Source organism: Lepeophtheirus salmonis, chromosome 6 (genome assembly GCF_016086655.4).
Source record: "Lepeophtheirus salmonis chromosome 6, UVic_Lsal_1.4, whole genome shotgun sequence".
NCBI classification, from domain to species: domain Eukaryota; kingdom Metazoa; phylum Arthropoda; class Copepoda; order Siphonostomatoida; family Caligidae; genus Lepeophtheirus; species Lepeophtheirus salmonis.
This window is the reverse complement of record NC_052136.2, coordinates 25,074,122-25,093,024: the sequence shown is the minus strand read 5'-3', so window position 1 is coordinate 25,093,024 and position 18,903 is coordinate 25,074,122. Positions and strand designations below refer to the sequence as shown.

Below are 18,903 nucleotides of genomic sequence, written 5' to 3'. Positions count from 1 at the left end.
CTCAAGACTTTGTGAAACTGACAAAAACTCGTAAGACAAAGCAGCTTGGTAAAGATATCACAAATTGATTGATTGAAAATAATTCATACTTGATGGAACAACAATCGTTTGGTGTGTTCCACAAAATCTTGAGGCACATGTTTTGTATGTGAAGTCTATTAAAAATATTATTTTTACTTCAAAAGAGTTGATTTATCACGCCAATAAAAGGTTTTCATTGTCAAAAGATGACCTCAATTTCGATAAAAATAGTTTGTTTTTTCAAAAGTTATAATAAAGCACTTGTGGTAAAACCATTCATGCAGCTGATTTATTTGTTTAGGCTGTTACAAACGATGAACTATATGGCATAATAAATCCTGCCACTCGGGAATGGAAAGATGGTCTCTTCTCTGTTTTAATGAGAGATCAGGCTAATTTAACAACAGAGGGACCAAAATGGATCATCTTGGATGGCGACATTGATCCCATGTGGATTGAGTCATTAAATACAGTCATGGATGACAATAAGGTCAGTTTACTATATTGTGGAATCAGCAAAGAAAAGTCGATATTAACTACATAACTACTTTCTGAATGATACCGAATGTTTATTTTCCAGATTCTAACTCTAGCTTCAAATGAGCGCATAGCACTGACCCCAGATATGAGACTCATTTTTGAAATATCAAACTTGAGAACTGCAACTCCAGCCACTGTATCGAGAGCAGGTAAATTGTATACAAACTAGACAGTATACATGCAATTCCGATATCCTTACGTAAAACCAATCATTTTACTATTTAAGGAATACTCTACATTAATCCTGGGGATTTAGGATGGAATCCTTATGTTACTAGTTGGATAGAAACTCGAGAAGTTGCATCAGAGAAAGCTAGCTTAACCATTTTATTTGATAAATATATCCCCGTTCTCACTGAAACTATCAAGCATAGATTTAAGAAAATTACTCCACTTCCCGATATAACACATATTCAAACCCTCTGTTACCTTCTAGAATGTCTTCTCACTTCCAACAACATTCCACCTGACTCATCAAAGGAAGTATATGAAATGTACTTTGGATTTGCTTGTATATGGGCATACGGTAGTGCTCTTTATTATGATGGAACTGTAGATCATAGATCAGAGTTCTCTAAATGGTTTCAAAATGAGTTCAAGTCTATCAAATTCCCTCCGAATGGTAATGTCTTTGATTTTTATGTGGATTCTCAACAACAAGAGTTCTTACCATGGGTTCAAAAGGTACCCAAATTCGAATTAGACCCCGATTTGCCTCTGCAAGCCGTACTTGTGCACACATCAGGTGTGTATTGTGGATATATTTAATAAAAAAATAGAAATCATACCTAATTAATCATTTTTTATTAAACTTATTTCAAATTCAGAAACTATTCGTATTAAATATTTTTTGGACCTATTGGTAAATCGTCGAAGACCCGTTATGCTCGTTGGTGGAGCAGGCTGTGGAAAAACTATTTTGATTAATGAAAAGTTATCACAAATGGATGAAAATTACATGGTCACCAATGTTCCGTTTAACTACTATTACACTTCTGAAATGCTTCAGAAAATATTAGAAAAGCCTTTAGAGAAAAAAGCAGGGAAAAATTTTGGGCCACCTGGGAATAAAAAATTAGTATATTTCTTGGATGATATGAATATGCCGGAAGTTGATGAATATGGAACAGTTCAACCTCATACACTTATTCGTCAACATTTGGACTATAAACATTGGTAAGGCCTCTCTCATCATTATATTATATACTCGTAATATGTAGGTATAGAGTATACCTACATATATTGTAAATTGCGAGTATAATAATGCTCGAATTATATCATAAAATCTTTCTTGAAGGTATGATCGCAATAGATTAACACCAAAGGATATTCACAATTGTCAGTATGTTGCTTGCATGAACCCTACAGCAGGGAGTTTTACGATTAATCCAAGGTTACAAAGACATTTTGCCACATTTGCTGTTAGCTTTCCAAATCAAGTAAGGACTACACACTTTATGACATACTTATAATTTATATTTTATCTAAAATTATTGTGCAACTAGGATTCACTCTTCTCTATATACAACTCCATACTCTCAGATCATTTAGATGCACCTGGAAACAAATTTGCGTTTCTTGTACGAAAAATGTGCTCTAACATAGTTAATGCCACTCTTCAGCTGCATGCAAAAGTTTCTCAGGTAATTTGTAGTTGCAACACTTAGAGCTAATTGATAAAACCTAATATTATTATTGTTATAGGTATTTATGCCAACTGCAGTCAAATTCCACTATGTTTTCAACTTGAGAGATTTGAGCAATGTATTTCAAGGAATGTTGTTCGCGTCAAATGAGTGCGTCTCTACTCCTACTGAGATTGTTCGGCTTTGGTGTCACGAAACACATCGGGTCTATCAGGATAAATTGTCTGATAGCAAGGACATTGAAAATTTTGACAAAATACAAAAGGATATCCTTAAGAAACAATTTGATGACATGCCAGAGACTGAGGTCCTTCATCGACCTCTTATCTATTGCCACTTTGCAAAGTATGTTTTAACTTGTTTATCAAAAGCTTAATCAAATGTATCTACAAAGATATATTTTATACGCATAAATACATAACTACTCATCTTCTATTTTCAGAGGAATTGGTGAACCAAAATACATGCCAATAGCTAATTGGGAAGGTCTTAATAAGTTACTATCAGAAGCATTAACAAGTTATAATGAGCTGAACGCTGCCATGGATCTAGTTTTGTTTGAAGACGCCATGTCTCATATTTGTAAAATAAATCGTATCTTGGAATCTCCTCGAGGAAATGCACTTCTAGTTGGAGTTGGTGGAAGTGGAAAACAGAGTCTTTCAAGATTAGCTGCATATATCTCTTCCATGGAAGTTTTCCAAGTGAGTTTTGATTACAATTAAAACTTAAAATTATTGATGCCACACCCATTCGTCCATTACTCAACCATAGTTTTGACATAACAGGGGTTCATTTATAGATGTATATGAACATATTTGTATTTCAAAAATCATTTCTGTTTTTATAATCAGTAGATTATAAAGTGTCCGAGGTAAAAGCGCGAACTTTTTTATAAAGTATAAATAAGGTAAACTTTTGCTAGAACGAAAAGGAGTACAACATTAATGTTTTATCACTTACTTTCCTATTGATATATCCTTCTGTTTCAAAAAAAAAAAAGATTTCCTTTGGCTGTTACATTGGCTTCCAAACTGTGCCTATGACGCCATATAACTTGTTAATGAAGGCCTCGGGCATGGCCGCTTAATGTTCTTCGACAGAGGCCTTAAATTCATTTAAATTTTGGAGAGGGATACCAGAGGCTCTTTACTTGTTTTAAATGGCGTAGTCGAGGGAGGGGGACAGTCTGGGGAAGGAGGGGGGCAAACCGACGTCTATGCTTTAACCAAGTTAACAATTTCTGGCCTCTCTTGACCTGATTGGCCTATTGAAAGCATTTGCTGATGTCGTCCTACATAAGAGGCTCTTCTCAAATCCTCCACATACATTATCATTATTTTCTTTTTAAGTAAAAAAATAATTATAATAATACGTAGGTATTTATTCTAAAAATGAGCATTGTACACACCAGGCCGTGAACGTTTTTTGTAAATGACTTAAGTTGCGTTTTGAGAGATTTTGTTCAAATTTATACAAAAGTTGCATTATCTAAAACGAACAGCGGATTGTTTATTTAATGCAGTATTTATCAAGTCTCTAGAATAAATATTAACGAAAATAGAGCAAAAATTGCAAGAAATAGCTCTATTTAGACTGCATCAGATTTAACAATTATGATATTGTAAAGAACCTCGATATCTGCAGAACCACCTTCTGGAGGGTCAAGGTTAAGTTCAACAATGATGAAGACATCAGTGATCGTCATGGAGGTGGAAAACCGATCAAATTTAAGCCTGACACGAAAGCTTTTTTGAAAAATCTAAAGATAACGATGACGGACCTGACGAAGATGCAGTCGGTGAGCCATTCCAAAGTGTCCAATGTCATAAAAGAAGAGGATGGCAAGTCTCTCCAACATATTGAACGACCCTTGCTCATTCAACAATTCAGATTTGATTGGTAGAAAAAGGTTTACAATCATCTGAGGTATCACAGAAAACGAATTTTATTCTTCTCGGACGAGAAGACATTTACTGTGGATCTTGTGTAAAATAGGCAAAATGATCAGGTCATATGTTTGAGAAAAGTGAAACGTAATGATGTTTGGCATTGTTTCATTTGAAAGTCACAAAATGAAGCCAATTTGGTTTCCCATTGCATACAGATTGATTAGCTGGGAGTACTAAAGGATTTTGCAAACAAAAGTCCATCCCTAGGTTTGTAAGATCACAAAGCAATCAAAGAAACCCGATTATTGCTTTCAACAGGACAAGGCTCCTGTACATACGGGAAAAAAAAGTTCAGGATTGCATGGCCAAAAAATGAAGTTCTGTCCGAAGTATTTCTGGCCCCCACAGAGCCCCGACTTGAATTCTCTTGAATGAAGCATGTGGTGACAAATTGAAAACAATACCTGTTGATAACTTCAAAACAGTATTGAGTCCCTAAAACAATCGGTTGAGAAAAAGTGGTGATCAATGTCGAAGCACTACATTGTTAACGTGTGCAAAGCGTTTTGGGGTTGTGTGGAGCGTGTGATTGAGGCTGAAATTACTCAAATTCATACATAAATTTTTCTAGTAATAAACAGGTTCCATTTAAAAAAAAAACCTCCATAATTTCATTTACAGCCGCTAGGTGCAATTAATTGTTGAAGGTTCATTATGATAATTGATATCAGCCAAATCATATTACTTGGATACATATATTAGTTCTTATATCAATTCAAAACTAATTTTGAGCCTTTGTTAATTTTCCTTTAATTGGTAAGATAGAGTTGCACCGATCAATTATAAGTGAAGATTATAGTATTACAATTACTCCATCTGACCTAGAAATTTTCTATGAAATCCATATCCATATTTGTCTACTTCCTACTATAGGAGCGATTGTGAATCTAACCCACACACACTGATTTCGAGAGAAGAGTATTTTGTCCAGCACATTGTCATGTGATACGCCACTCAATTAATTTTATAAGTCAGACTTTTTTTTAAAAGATTTATTTATTTATGAAAAATCGACTATTTGCAGGATACCTATCTTTTATAATCCATCGTGGCCCGAAGCAAATAACCTCAATACCTCTTTAAAATCGTCCTATTTCATCCCTTAGCTGATCTTTGGGATCATTCGAAGGAAAACTTAAGTAAATGCAATCTCATGATAAGAAAGTATGTGGACCAAGGTTTTCCATACTCAAAAAACAGCCTTTCACATTTCTCGTTCTTTAACTATTATTGTATGCTTGTACATATGATGATTTGAAAATATTTCATTAAACTTTTATTTATACATAATCAATGATATTCCATTGAAGAATGTTAATATGAAGTTGATTAAGAAGGAAAGTTTTATGATCTTTTTTTTTATTTTAATAGGTAACTCTTCGTAAGGGATATTGTTCTACGGACTTGAAAGCTGACTTAGCAAACCTATATCAGAAAACAGGTCTTAAGAATCTTGGAACTGTGTTTCTTATGACGGACGCTCAAGTTGCAGATGAAAGATTCCTCGTTCTTATCAATAACCTTCTTGCATCCGGGGAGATCCCTGATCTTTTTAATGATGATGATGTTGAAAATATTGTAACAATGGTGAGGAATGAGGTCAAAGGAGCTGGGATTCAAGATACGAAAGAAAACTGTTGGAAATTTTTTATTGACAGGGTTCGAAGGCAACTAAAAGTAAGTTTTTATGTCTACTAAATATATTTTCTATTTTTGTATAGCTGCTTACATATCTATGTATTTACAGGTGGTTTTATGTTTTTCTCCTGTTGGAAATACTTTGAGGGTTCGTGGACGGAAATTCCCAGCTATCACCAATTGCACATGTATAGACTGGTTTCACGAGGTATAAATTTTTTATTGAAGACATCACCATGTTGCATACGTTTATTTCAGTGGCCCCAAGAGGCCCTAATGTCAGTCTCCATGAGGTTTTTGAATGAAGTTACAGTTATTCCAGGGGATATCAAGACCTCTGTTGGTCAATTTATGTCTTATGTTCATGAGTCAGTGAATGAAATGTCTAAAGTAAGTTTTTAATATAGTTATTCAATACATGTACAAACTACAAAGGTATCAATCCATAAACAATAGGTTTATTTGGCAAATGATCGACGACACAATTATACAACTCCCAAATCCTTTTTAGAGTTAATTAATCTATATATAAAGATTCTTAATAATCAATATTCAGAGCTCGAGGGAAAGATGATGAGACTTGAAAATGGTCTGGAAAAACTTCGTGTCACTGCATCTCAAGTAGCTGAGCTGAAGGCTCAGCTTGCAAAACAAGAAATTGAACTAAAGAAAAAGAACGAAGAGGCAGACAAACTGATTGAGATTGTTGGTGTAGAAACGGAAAAAGTATCAAATGAAAAAGCTATTGCAGATGAAGAAGAATTGAGGGTACGTGAGCTTATAAATAATTTATTTGGATTCTTTTTTAGAAAAGCCTCCATTTCTGAAACTAGTTTTTTTCTATTAACAATCCATTCCTAATACTTATATAGTTTCAACTTTTATATTCTCCATTTTATCAAATCTGGTGTAGCCATTAAAATGAGATGTTCCAAGTTTTATTTCTATCAAAAATGAATTTCAACCTTTTGAAAGAATTAACACCATTTACTTTTGTGTTGGACTTTAAAAGAGCATAAAATAAGAATTCCAGTACCTCTTCTTATACTATGCCTATTTCTGTAAATAACGTAAAAATGACTATTATATAATGTACATATATTTTAAGATGCAAAAATATATGTATTTTTAGAATTTATGATCCTATAAGTATAATGTACATTTATCAACATACCTGCAAAAAAAAAAAAAAAAATAGGTGAACGTCATAAATAAAGAAGTATCAAAGAAGCAAATTGATTGCGAAGAGGATTTAAAAAAGGCTGAACCGGCATTAGAAGCAGCCCAACAAGCTTTAAACACGCTGAACAAAGCCAATTTAACTGAGTTAAAATCTTTTGGATCACCTCCACCAGTTGTGGTTAATGTAACCTCTGCAGTTATGGTTCTTTTTTCAACTAATGGAAAAGTACCCAAGGATCGTTCTTGGGCCAAAGCAAAGATAATGATGTCCAAGGTACTAGACCCTAGGATTCAATTATTTTCAAAAGTCAGACAACTAATGTATTATTTTTATTACTGCTCTTAGGTAGACCCTTTTCTTGAAGGGTTGATTCACTACGACAAAGAAAATATTCATCCTAACATTATTTCTGCACTTGAACCCTATCTTAAAGACAAAGAATTTGATCCAGATTTTGTGAGAACAAAGTCCGGAGCTGCAGCAGGTTAGTAGTTTTAACTTTCAGGAAAATAAAACACAACATTTCTTCCTCCGTTATTAGGTCTATGCTCCTGGGTTATTAATATTGTACGTTTTTATGAGGTATATTGCGATGTGGAGCCAAAGAGAAAAGCTCTAGAGGAAGCAAATGATGAGTTAGCTGCAGCTCAAGACAAGTTAGAAAGTATTAAGACCCAAGTTCTTCAACTCGAGGCTACTCTTGCCAAGTTGACTCAAGACTATCAGCGCGCCATTGATGAAAAAGTACGCTGCCAAAAGGAGGCAGATGAAACTACAAAAACAATTCAACTTGCAAATAGACTTGTTGGAGGACTTGCATCCGAAAAGATTCGATGGAGTGATTCCGTTCGAAAATTTAAGGAGCAAGCTAAAATGCTTCCAGGAGATGTTCTTCTTGTTGCATCCTTTATATCTTATTTGGGATGTTTTACAAAGCAATACAGACTTGAGCTATTGGAGAAAAAATGGCTACCCCACTTGAAAAAGCTTCAAAAACCCATTCCGCTTTCACTCGGGTAACATACTAATTAATTAGCTATTCTTATTATTGATATTTCTCTTACACATATTATTATAAATACACACATGTATAGATATGTTGGAGCAAATGTCTTATCCCTTCTTACGGACGATGCAACAATAGCCCAATGGAATAATGAAGGTCTTCCTTCTGACAACATGTCTACCGAAAATGCAACGATTTTGACGAACTCAGTTAAATGGCCACTAATGATTGATCCTCAATTACAAGGCATTAAATGGATCAAAAATAAATTTACAGAGAACCTGACTGTCCTTCGATTAGGCCAAAAGGGTTACTTGGACATAATTGAGAGGTAATTAATATTTAGTTATGAAAGATATAAAACGTTATTTCTCCCCTTTCAATTCTATCTTTGAATAGCTGCGTAACTCGAGGACAAAATTTATTGATTGAAAACTTAGATGAAGAGATAGAGCCCGTCCTGGACCCTTTGCTTGGACGGCTCTTGATTAAAAAAGGCAAAGCCATCAAATTGGGGGATAAAGAAGTGGAATATAATAGTGATTTTCAACTTTATCTCCACACTAAATTGGCTAATCCTCACTATAAACCGGAGCTACAAGCTCAAACAACCTTAATTAATTTTACAGTAACACGCTCTGGCTTAGAGGTGAAATCCAACTTCTTTGAAACCGATTTAGGACCAAGTAATGAACCCGTAATAATTATTTTTCCTTTGTCCTCCTTTAGGATCAACTCCTAGCAGAAGTTGTAAAAGTGGACCGTCCCGATTTAGAAGATCAAAAGGCTGAGCTAACTCGTCAACAAAACGAATACAAAATCCTTTTAAAATCTCTAGAGGATGATCTTCTAATGAGACTGAGCTCTGCTGGAGACAATATCCTTGGTGACACAGCCCTCGTTGAAAATTTGGAGCATACAAAAAAAACTGCTGCAGACATTGAGGCAAAAGTATCTGAGGCAAAGAAAACCTCTTTCGAAATTGATAAAGCTCGAGAGCTTTATCGACCTGCTGCAGCCAGAGCCTCTGTCCTGTATTTCATTCTGAATGACCTGTTCAAAATAAACCCCATATATCAATTTTCCTTAAAAGCCTTTAGCGTTGTCTTTCACGTAGCAATCCAGAGAGCTGAGAGAGCCGACGAGGTCAAAATACGCGTTTTGAATTTAAAGGACTGCATTACTCACTCTGTTTTTCAATACACTACAAGAGGACTTTTTGAATGTGATAAACTTATCTTCACGGCGCAAATGACATTTCAAGTAAAAAACAAAACAAAGAACCTGATAGCTAATTTCAAAACTATTTTTCATAATTAAAGAAATATTTACATGTAAACGTAGTACAGTAATTAAATTTCGACCTATTTATTTGTTTGTATACTTCTTTAGTATACAAACACATCAACCATGTTCGATGTAAATAGCTTATGTATAATGGAAAAGGAGTGTACAAAATTGAATTTCCCTAGAAAGACAATTTCTCTTCAACATTACAGATATATATATGTCTTTGATGGGTTTGTAACTGAATGAATATTTACATATATTTATGTACACATATAGATATATGTCTTTTCTAAATGCTGTATATCTTAGGTACATACCTATAGCTATATATTAACAGAGTACTCATCCCATTTTCATGATACTTTATGTAAATTACTGTTTTTTCTCATCCTAATATGTAGATCCTCTTGATGAAGAAAGAGATTAATCCAGCAGAACTGGACTTTCTTTTACGATTCCCTATCACACCAAACATAACAAGTCCGCTAGACTTCATAAGTCACTCTGGATGGGGTGCAATTAAGAGTCTATCAACCATGGAAGAGTTTAGAAACCTTGATAGAGACATTGAAAACAATTCAAAGAGATGGAGAAAGTTTGTGGAGGCAGAGTGTCCGGAAAAGGAAAAGTTTCCACAGGTATGTACAAATACTTTAGGGATGTATCCAATACTCCCATTCCCAACCCCGAATTATTCACATTTTATAAATATTGCATACAAAAATCTATTCTTTTATATGTACATTTTTAGAGGATATTGGATACATCACTAGTGATGAAAATCCTGTGTATTTTGACGAGGAAGGAAGAGGAAAAGGAAATAAACAAGGGCATTATACTCATTTTACTCTAAGTCCAACAAAGGGTTATAGTTATAAACCTGCAACAAATTCACAAGGTTACTCCCGGTATTTTATGAGTACACACAAATGTTTCATCAGGTTTTGAGTATAATTAGGAAAGGAAGCTCAGTACTCAGGAGTTAAATAATAATGACAACAGCAAAAGATTCTTTAGATTACCAGTTCATAAAAATGGGCCAGCTAAAAATACACTCGATTTAAATCACTATCCTGTGTATAAAAAATAACTCTTATAGCACCGGATAATATGAGCGTTTTTAGAAATATTCGTATCCCTTTATTATCCGAATTTTATATATTGAATATATGTGCAATATAGTTTTACAAAAAGCTTGGGGCAAAAGTAATTTTTGTATATTTTGCTTTATTTCAATGTTTTACAAGAAGTGTTACAATCATCCAATTTAAGCAAAACATGCCCCGTTCTGTTCTATAACTTGTTGCTAACGAGAATCCATGAATCTAACAAAAGTAAACCATGGGATTAATATCGGAGGTGGTAGAAGGACAGGTATGGGGGTCCCTAAAGGGCACCTTCTCTTCTTTCAACAAGTTTTGGGTGTTGTAGGCCTTGTGAGAGGGGTCAGAGTCTTGTTGAAACCATTGGCCTCAGCTTTCAACCAAAATATCACTTGGTCAGACAGAAGATCATAATACCTGTCGGCACCCAACTTCTCTTTTGGGTCAAAGAAGATGATAGAATGACACTTTACTTGCTCGCGGGAAACTTGGTTTTAAAGACAGGGGGGAGGCATTAGTTCTCTCTGTGGCCAGCCATCTGTCCAACTGGAATGGCACCACTGCCAAGCAGCAAACCCGATTTTGTTTTCATTTTCTTCCGTGGGTAGCCCAGATGGCCTTCTTAATTTTTGTTCTTGTTTATTTTTATTTTGAAAAACCAAATATTTACTTCCTTTTTCTTTTTAGTATGAATAATTGAGCTTTAGCAACACACGTTCGTCAAAATGTGTCCTCCAATGTCCGAGAGACAAACAAACTTTGCTTGATTTTAATATAAACAGTAAAAATATAAATATAAAAGCTGAAGTAAAAATTTCTTAGCGTTTTTTCGCTTCATTTTGACCATTAAATTAATATAGTTAGGATTATCCGATTTAGATGGTTCCAAAAGGTTTTCTGGCTAATCTTCATTCAATTCCTGGGCAATGGAATAAGTGTATACAGGCTGGTCCAGCTCCACAATTTCCATTATTTCATCGAGATCTTTGACGACCATATTACTAGAACAGAATCGTTGGAAGCATTGCTGTGCTGTTGCATTAGATACCGTATTGGGTCAATAAGAACCTTTTTTTTGCCCGTATAACTCCTTATTACCTTGGTCGTAAAGATACTGAAGAATATGTCAATTTTTTTCTTTTTCTTCTTCCATTTAGGAACCCTGTAACACACATCTGGGTTCCCCAACCCCAAAAATGTAAATGAACTGTTTTTTAGTGTACGCAATAGTGATGCAATATATTAATCGTGAGATATAGCCCACAAAAGACATCTAGCGAAACGATTTTAACACAAATTACGTCAAAAGATGCACAAGAACACAAAATTTAACTTATATTTAATCGTAATCTTACTTTAATCAAAAATAAAAGTTTGGAGCTCTGGTGCAGCCTTCAAAATGGCGCCCCTGCCAAGCATCTTTTCGATTTTGTTTTAATTTTCGTAGAACATGTATCAGTATATGTTTTCAAGGATATCTAAAATTCAGAGTGGATCTGAATGGGATCAACAAGAGCATCATTTAGAGTATATAGAGCTGCTTTGATAGTATATTAGTATTATTGTTCTATATATAAACTTGTATTATATATAATATACATATTTTCTGCTGATTAATAAAATAAAATAGGATTCTTATTTAAGTATAGTAGAATTGAAAATTTTATATAGCCAAACTTTTATTTTTGATAAAAATAAGATTATGAATGAATATAGTTAAAGTTTGTGTTCTTGTGCATCTTCTGACGTAATTTGTGTTAAAATCTAGCCACTATGAGCGGAATTATGTCCTTCTAAACAACACAGATCCAATGCATCAGGTCCAACTTTGAGTGGGACTAGAACGGCCCAGGTGAGTTACAGAACCCTAATATTTCACACATTCTCTTGTTTTATATAAAAAACAAGCTCACCAAAAATCATCAAAATCGGAAATGATCATGTCGTAAATTGCAAAAAAGTGTGTACACATGAGATGGAATGACCCAAATACCAATTATTAGAATTACAAAATAGCAATCTCTGCTGTTACCTCTACTGTTTAATAGCTTCGGTCTCCTTTGCTTAAAAGAGTATCAGCATTTTAATCAGCTCGTTAAATAAAATTGGAAGTATAAAAACCAAAAATAACCGATGACATTATTTTAAAATTTAAAACCACATTTATTACACCCAACTTCGTATTAACATCACTATTTTGATGATACATAATCTGAGACAAACCATTGTGGGGCACCAAAAAATTGCTATCTTACATATTTATAGGTATTTCCACGATCTGTTTGTTTAGGGGGAGGTGGTATTAAAATCAAATTTAATTTTATACCAATTTTTCGTATGCAAGAGCATTTAAAAAATGTATAGAAAAATCTCTAGAAAAAATAATTTTTGGTTTCCACCCAAAAGTCCCCTCCTCCCTAACATAAAAAATACTTTTATACCCATGTATACATATTTTATTAATTTATTTTCAAAGTAATAAGAAGAACCCCGTAAATGTATTGATCATTAAAGCTTTTATATGATTAAAGCAATAGTTATATAACATTTTAAGTTTATGAAGTACAGTTTTAAGGTAATATAAAAGGTCAAATTTAATTTAATTTTTATTTTAACGTGTGTACTAGGGTGTTCTATTTTTAATGTGACCTGTTAATTTAATCTTTTGTAGTATTTTAATGAAAAAGTTATGTGTAAATTTTCAGTCTTCAATAGCCACTTGGAAATGACTTCTTTTTTTTTAAACAACATTTTCTATTTGTAAAAGGAATCAGAAGTTTCAATTTTAAAGTTATGTTGTTGAATTAAAACAGTTTCATTAAATTCCTTTCTCAAGTGATACATACGAATATAATTCTTATTTTTCATTTTGAAGAAAAACAGTTTCCTTTTAATTTTTTAATAGAATTTTGTATAAACATACCTATCTGATTAATTAAATCATTAAATATTAGGAATGGAAAAAGAAAGATGCTTTACAACGCCTATGCATGATGAGAGCCTTGCGACCAGATAGAATGACCTATGCAGTTCAAGGCTTTGTAGAAGAAAAACTGGGCTCTAATTATGTGAAAAATAGATCTGTAGAATTTGAAAAATCTTATGAGGAGTCTGGTATACTGTTTTAAAAACATATATATCTATATGTATGTATATTTTTCTTTTTCATTTAAATCTTCACTACCTAGGGCCAAATACACCTATATTTTTCATACTATCTCCGGGTGTCAATCCACTCAAGGATGTTGAAAACTTGGGGAAAAAATTGGGATTTACTCAAGCAAACAAAAACTTTCACAATGTGTCATTGGGTCAAGGACAAGAAGTTGTTGCTGAAGAAGCAATAGGAATCGCAGCCAATGGTAATTTATCTTAGAAAGCTACGAGTTTTAATTTCTTGATTTTTTCAAATTTTCTTCTTCTTTTTTTTTTTTTTTTTTTTTTTTTGAAGAGGGGCATTGGGTCATCCTTCAAAACATTCACTTGGTGAAAACCTGGCTTCCAACATTGGAAAAAAAAATTGAAGAATACAGTGAAGGCTCTCATAACAACTATCGCATATTTTTAAGTGCAGAGCCTTCTCCAACTCCTGGTAAGAATGATATGTATTTCTGAAAATTCTAACGTATCAGCGAGGAGCACTCTAGTTTATAGTTATATCTGTCAGAAGATAAGTTGTCTCCTAATGTTATCATATTTTTATGACGTAATTTCAGACCTGGTTTTTTACACTAATTGCTGTTTAGACAATATTCCTATAATCACATTTGTATATTAATAATTTATTCAAAGAATGAATGTTGTTATTCCTATTTAGAGGGTCATATTATACCCCAAAGTATTTTAGAGGCATCCATCAAGATCACAAATGAGCCACCTACAGGAATGCAGGCTAATCTTCATAAAGCCTTCGACAACTTTGATCAAGAGACATTGGAAATGTGTTCCAAAGAAGCAGAATTTAAAAGCATTCTTTTCTCACTTTGTTATTTTCATGCTGTTGTGGCAGAGCGACGAAAGTTTGGTCCACAGGTAAATCCATTACTTCATAAGTATTAATTTATTGTGCAATGACCTTAACATAAATCCTTAAAATATGAAAATGAAGTTTATAAAAAAAAATCAATCATGTCTTTTTTAAAAGGGTGAAAGCCAACTAAATAATGTTTATAAATATGTACTTAGGAGTTGGGATACTTGGACATCAGAATCTACATTTAATAATTTGCACAATAATTGCAAATACTTAAAGTAATTCCTATATGAAAAGAAACAAAATTCTTATTCGTCCTTTTATTTTATCTTTCATAATTTATTCAAAATTCTTGCACTATCACCGTTTAAAGACTTATAATTAATTAGAAATCAATTAATATACAACAACTACAGGGTTGGAACAAATCTTACCCCTTCAATACTGGGGATTTGGTCATCAGTATGAATGTTCTTTACAATTATCTTGAGGCTAACAATCGTATCCCCTGGGAGGATCTAAGATATTTATTTGGAGAAATCATGTATGGAGGACATATTACGGATGATTGGGACAGACGTTTATGCAAGGCCTATTTAGAGGAGTATATGCATCCAGATCAGCTAGATGGAGAACTTATGCTCTCCCCTGGATTTCCTACTCCTCCTAATAGTGATTACATGGTAAGCAATATGATTTAAAAATAATAGTTTAAAAATGAACCCGAACCTCCTTTAAGGTTGCTGATTGTGTCTCATTTGAGTTAATTATCTTGTTTGATTCTTTTTTACTATCTTTGTTGTTTGACTTGCCATTATTATTTTTGATTAACTTGATATTTTCTAGTTGTCATTATCATTATTGTTATTATTTTTTTTTGCTTATGTACATGTTCCGCCCTATCTAATTAAAGCATTACTATTAAGTAATATTAGAGTGTCAAATTTGACATACTAACATTATCAATTTATTTGCAAGGGTTACCATAATTACATTACTGAAACTTTACCACCGGAGTCTCCTATACTTTATGGATTACATCCTAATGCCGAAATTGGTTTTCTGACCGCAACTTCCGAGACACTTTTCAGAACCGTCTTTGAGTTACAACCACGGGAGAGTGGAGCAACTGGAGGACCAGTCACAACAAGGTGAGGGGTTGCATAATGAATAAGTTATGTGATTATGGCAAAATATATGTAACATAAAATATTTGCTGTCTTACTTTTGGATATAAATGATTTTATGAATTAGTTATAATACAATTTAATAAGTTATATAAATTTCTCAGAGAAGAAAAAATTAAAACAATTGTGGATGACATCATGGAGAAACTTCCTGAGGCATTTAATATAAATGAGATAATGGGAAAGGTTGAGGAGCGAACACCTTATGTAGTGGTTGCCTTTCAGGTATTGTTTTCTTCCTTTCACCTACCTATTCATATGATAACTCCTATTCTTCTACCCCCCCCCCCTTAGGAATGTGAACGAATGAACATTCTCACATTGGAGATGAAGCGATCCCTCAAAGAACTGGACCTAGGGCTGAAAGGAGAGCTCACAATCACAAATGACATGGAGGACCTTGGTAATTCTCTATTCTTTGATCAAGTTCCTCCTAGTTGGACAAAACGAGCCTACGCCTCTCTGAATGGCTTGTCTGCTTGGTATGCAGATCTCATACTTCGTATCAAGGAACTAGAGGCATGGACCTCAGATTTCAGTTTACCCTCCTCAGTTTGGCTCTCTGGATTTTTTAATCCACAGTCCTTTTTAACGGCTATTATGCAGAGTACTGCTCGGAAGAATGAACTTCCACTGGATAAAATGTCACTCGTTTGCGAAGTTACCAAAAAGTATAAAGAGGAAATAACGCAACCCCCACGAGAGGGTGCCTATATTTATGGTTTATACATGGAAGGAGGAAGGTGAGTGCTTTGGTTGCTTTCCTCACTAAATTTCTTTAGCAATTAGTAGTAGGTATAGCAATGCATAGAAGCTATTCTAATTAAAAATGAGTAGATTCATTCTAATATAATTACCAACATATAGTAACGTACATATGTGTATTTATATTTACATAATATGTACTTATATGAATATGTCAAAAACAAATAAGACCCCCTTTGGATGCTTATTCCAAGATTTATTAAACGAGTAAGGACTAGAAAAAAAGGGAGGGGAGTAAGTCGCTCATGGGAGTGAAGGGATTGAAGTAATCATCTAAAGCTTCTACTTTTCTTCATGTCTTGAATAAAGAAAGCAGAAATGAAAAATTGTACCATGTATGTACTTGTGTAGATTGTAGTTATTTCAAATAGATTTCCTCATGAGAAGAAATGCGCATGTCTACTTATGTATATGCATGACAAATTACCCTATATAAAAGTTCACATAAGATGATCATGAAAAGCTTTGGCTCACACACTATAAGTATATTCCTTCATACTACATAACTCATCCACCAACAAAACAACAGCACAACTTAAAAATATAAATGTATTTTTATTTTTACAGATGGGACCCGAACATTGGATCCATAGTGGAGTCACGCCTCAAGGAATTACACCCTCAAATGCCTGTGATTTATATCAAGGCACTCACTCAAGATAAAACAGAGCTTAGGAGTCTTTATGACTGTCCTGTCTATAAAACACGACAAAGAGGCCCCACCTATGTTTGGACATTTAACTTAAAGACACGGGAAAAACCCTCTAAATGGATCCTGGCCGGAGTGGCCCTTCTTCTACAGATTTAGATTGTACATATACAACTATTTATTTATATTCAAAACCTGTTGTAGGCTTTAATATGTACCTATATATACATATTTTTTACGTTGCGTATGTAATTGGTATTTGAGGGCCATCTTTAGTGGTATTAATTTAAGGATTGCCCAAGTCCCAATGCTTATTTGACCCCTTAGCAAATCTCATTCTACGACTTACTTAATCATCGCCACCTTTCCTCGAAAGAAAATAATTAATCACAGAAATGAAATCCTTCTTTCTAATCTTGCTCCTTATTCTTATCCCTTCTTTTGTTAAAGGTATTATGGATAAACATGAAATATTATTTTTGACTTTATGCACTCAGAGACTCATCTCTTCTGGATGTACATTATCCATACAGATATTAAAAAACACCCTGTTATTAGAATGAACCAATTTTCTCCGTCAAAAAGCTTTTTTGAGATCAACTTGTTGGGATACCTTTAATTATGAACTATGGTTCTATCTCTACATATACCGAAGGGGTCTAAGAAGTTCTCCACAATTTGTGGATTCCCTCTTTTATCACACATAACAAAGCAAAATTTAACCCCAGCCATAAAATATTATCCCTAAATTGAGACACCCTAGTACTAGTATAATAACACAAAAATACCTACGATATTTTGTTTTCAGCTCTCGTTTCACTTGATACTATGTCATAATTTATTCTTTTTGATAAATTAACAAAGTATTGAATTATGAATCATAATTATATTTGATCATAATTTATGATATACACATGCTCTGTTTCCAAAAGGACAGGAATACAGTTTCTTGTTGATCCTTTGTCGTATATATATTTTCCATCTTATTATTTCTATGAAGACATTTTGTCTATTATAAACAAATTTAGAGCTAGACGTGTTTAATAAAATATTACTTGGCAATATTATAATAAAGAATCAAATAAGATATTATGTATAATTTTAATATTATGAAATATATGTATTATAAATTTTTATTATTTTAAAAACTGTGGAGAAATATTTTGACAATTATAGTCCAGTAAAACATCAAAAATAAATATTAGTTGGCGTGATTGACTTATTTGTATAACTACCAACTAATTTAGTGTCGGGTTTCTTTCTTTCTGATACAATAAAGGCAGCGAAGTGATATAACTACATTAAAAAATAACTTTCTATATAAAAAAAAAAAATATTATTCTTTTCCCGTGAATCGACATTACTCAAATATGAATGTCTTTATTTAAATATATTATGTAGATATGAAGATTTGATGTTAGAATGTTACTAAACAAAAAAAGTTAACAAGCAATCAATTTATTGATTGATGAATAAATAATTATACTTCTCTTATTGTAATTTTGTGCTTGCTATAAACCTACAATTTTATTCATATACGAAAATAGTTTTGGATAATATTTTGAATGTTCATGTTGGTTTAAATTGTAATTATAATTATAAGGTATATTTATATATAGAGAAAAAATCCATTGTTGATTATAATATTTAACTTTTTGGCACCAATATGTATATGTATGTATTGTACATGAATAGTGTATTAATTTTATTATTTTACCACGTTATCTTGAAAGTATTTTGCAACTTTTCTTTTCAAAAGAGAAAAAAAAAACAACCCCAAATCAGTTGATGTTCAGCCAATTCTTCCAAATTATTGATGAGCTACTCTTATAATTTAAAAAAAAATTCTTGATAAAGATAGTGTAGGAGAAGAGTTCCAGGTTATCACTGTTGAGCTTGAAGTACTTGGATTATTGAAAAAGTTGTTTTGCATCTCTTCGGGTAGTAGAA

At 33.1% G+C, this 18,903-nt stretch overlaps 1 protein-coding gene across 1 annotated transcript in view; it reads left to right on the top strand.

The window, feature by feature from the left end:
- Window positions 1-17,680, top strand: part of Dhc93AB (Dynein heavy chain at 93AB) — a 39,540-nt gene extending 21,860 nt beyond the window's left edge. Inside the window, exons 25-52 of the mRNA XM_040714851.2 lie at window positions 323-511; window positions 602-710; window positions 788-1,306; window positions 1,389-1,737; window positions 1,859-2,000; window positions 2,067-2,204; window positions 2,266-2,552; window positions 2,650-2,911; window positions 5,531-5,836; window positions 5,907-6,005; window positions 6,056-6,187; window positions 6,254-6,565; window positions 6,996-7,253; window positions 7,326-7,464; window positions 7,522-7,996; window positions 8,075-8,317; window positions 8,386-8,635; window positions 8,716-9,249; window positions 9,678-9,914; window positions 13,334-13,493; window positions 13,568-13,741; window positions 13,831-13,971; window positions 14,197-14,411; window positions 14,769-15,035; window positions 15,331-15,503; window positions 15,644-15,764; window positions 15,834-16,282; window positions 16,872-17,680. Of these exons, the coding sequence (XP_040570785.1) occupies window positions 323-511; window positions 602-710; window positions 788-1,306; window positions 1,389-1,737; window positions 1,859-2,000; window positions 2,067-2,204; window positions 2,266-2,552; window positions 2,650-2,911; window positions 5,531-5,836; window positions 5,907-6,005; window positions 6,056-6,187; window positions 6,254-6,565; window positions 6,996-7,253; window positions 7,326-7,464; window positions 7,522-7,996; window positions 8,075-8,317; window positions 8,386-8,635; window positions 8,716-9,249; window positions 9,678-9,914; window positions 13,334-13,493; window positions 13,568-13,741; window positions 13,831-13,971; window positions 14,197-14,411; window positions 14,769-15,035; window positions 15,331-15,503; window positions 15,644-15,764; window positions 15,834-16,282; window positions 16,872-17,112 (6,921 nt within the window). The 3' untranslated portion in view covers window positions 17,113-17,680. The remainder of the gene's footprint in view (window positions 1-322; window positions 512-601; window positions 711-787; window positions 1,307-1,388; window positions 1,738-1,858; window positions 2,001-2,066; window positions 2,205-2,265; window positions 2,553-2,649; window positions 2,912-5,530; window positions 5,837-5,906; window positions 6,006-6,055; window positions 6,188-6,253; window positions 6,566-6,995; window positions 7,254-7,325; window positions 7,465-7,521; window positions 7,997-8,074; window positions 8,318-8,385; window positions 8,636-8,715; window positions 9,250-9,677; window positions 9,915-13,333; window positions 13,494-13,567; window positions 13,742-13,830; window positions 13,972-14,196; window positions 14,412-14,768; window positions 15,036-15,330; window positions 15,504-15,643; window positions 15,765-15,833; window positions 16,283-16,871) is intronic.
- Window positions 17,681-18,903: the final 1,223 nt, after the last annotated feature.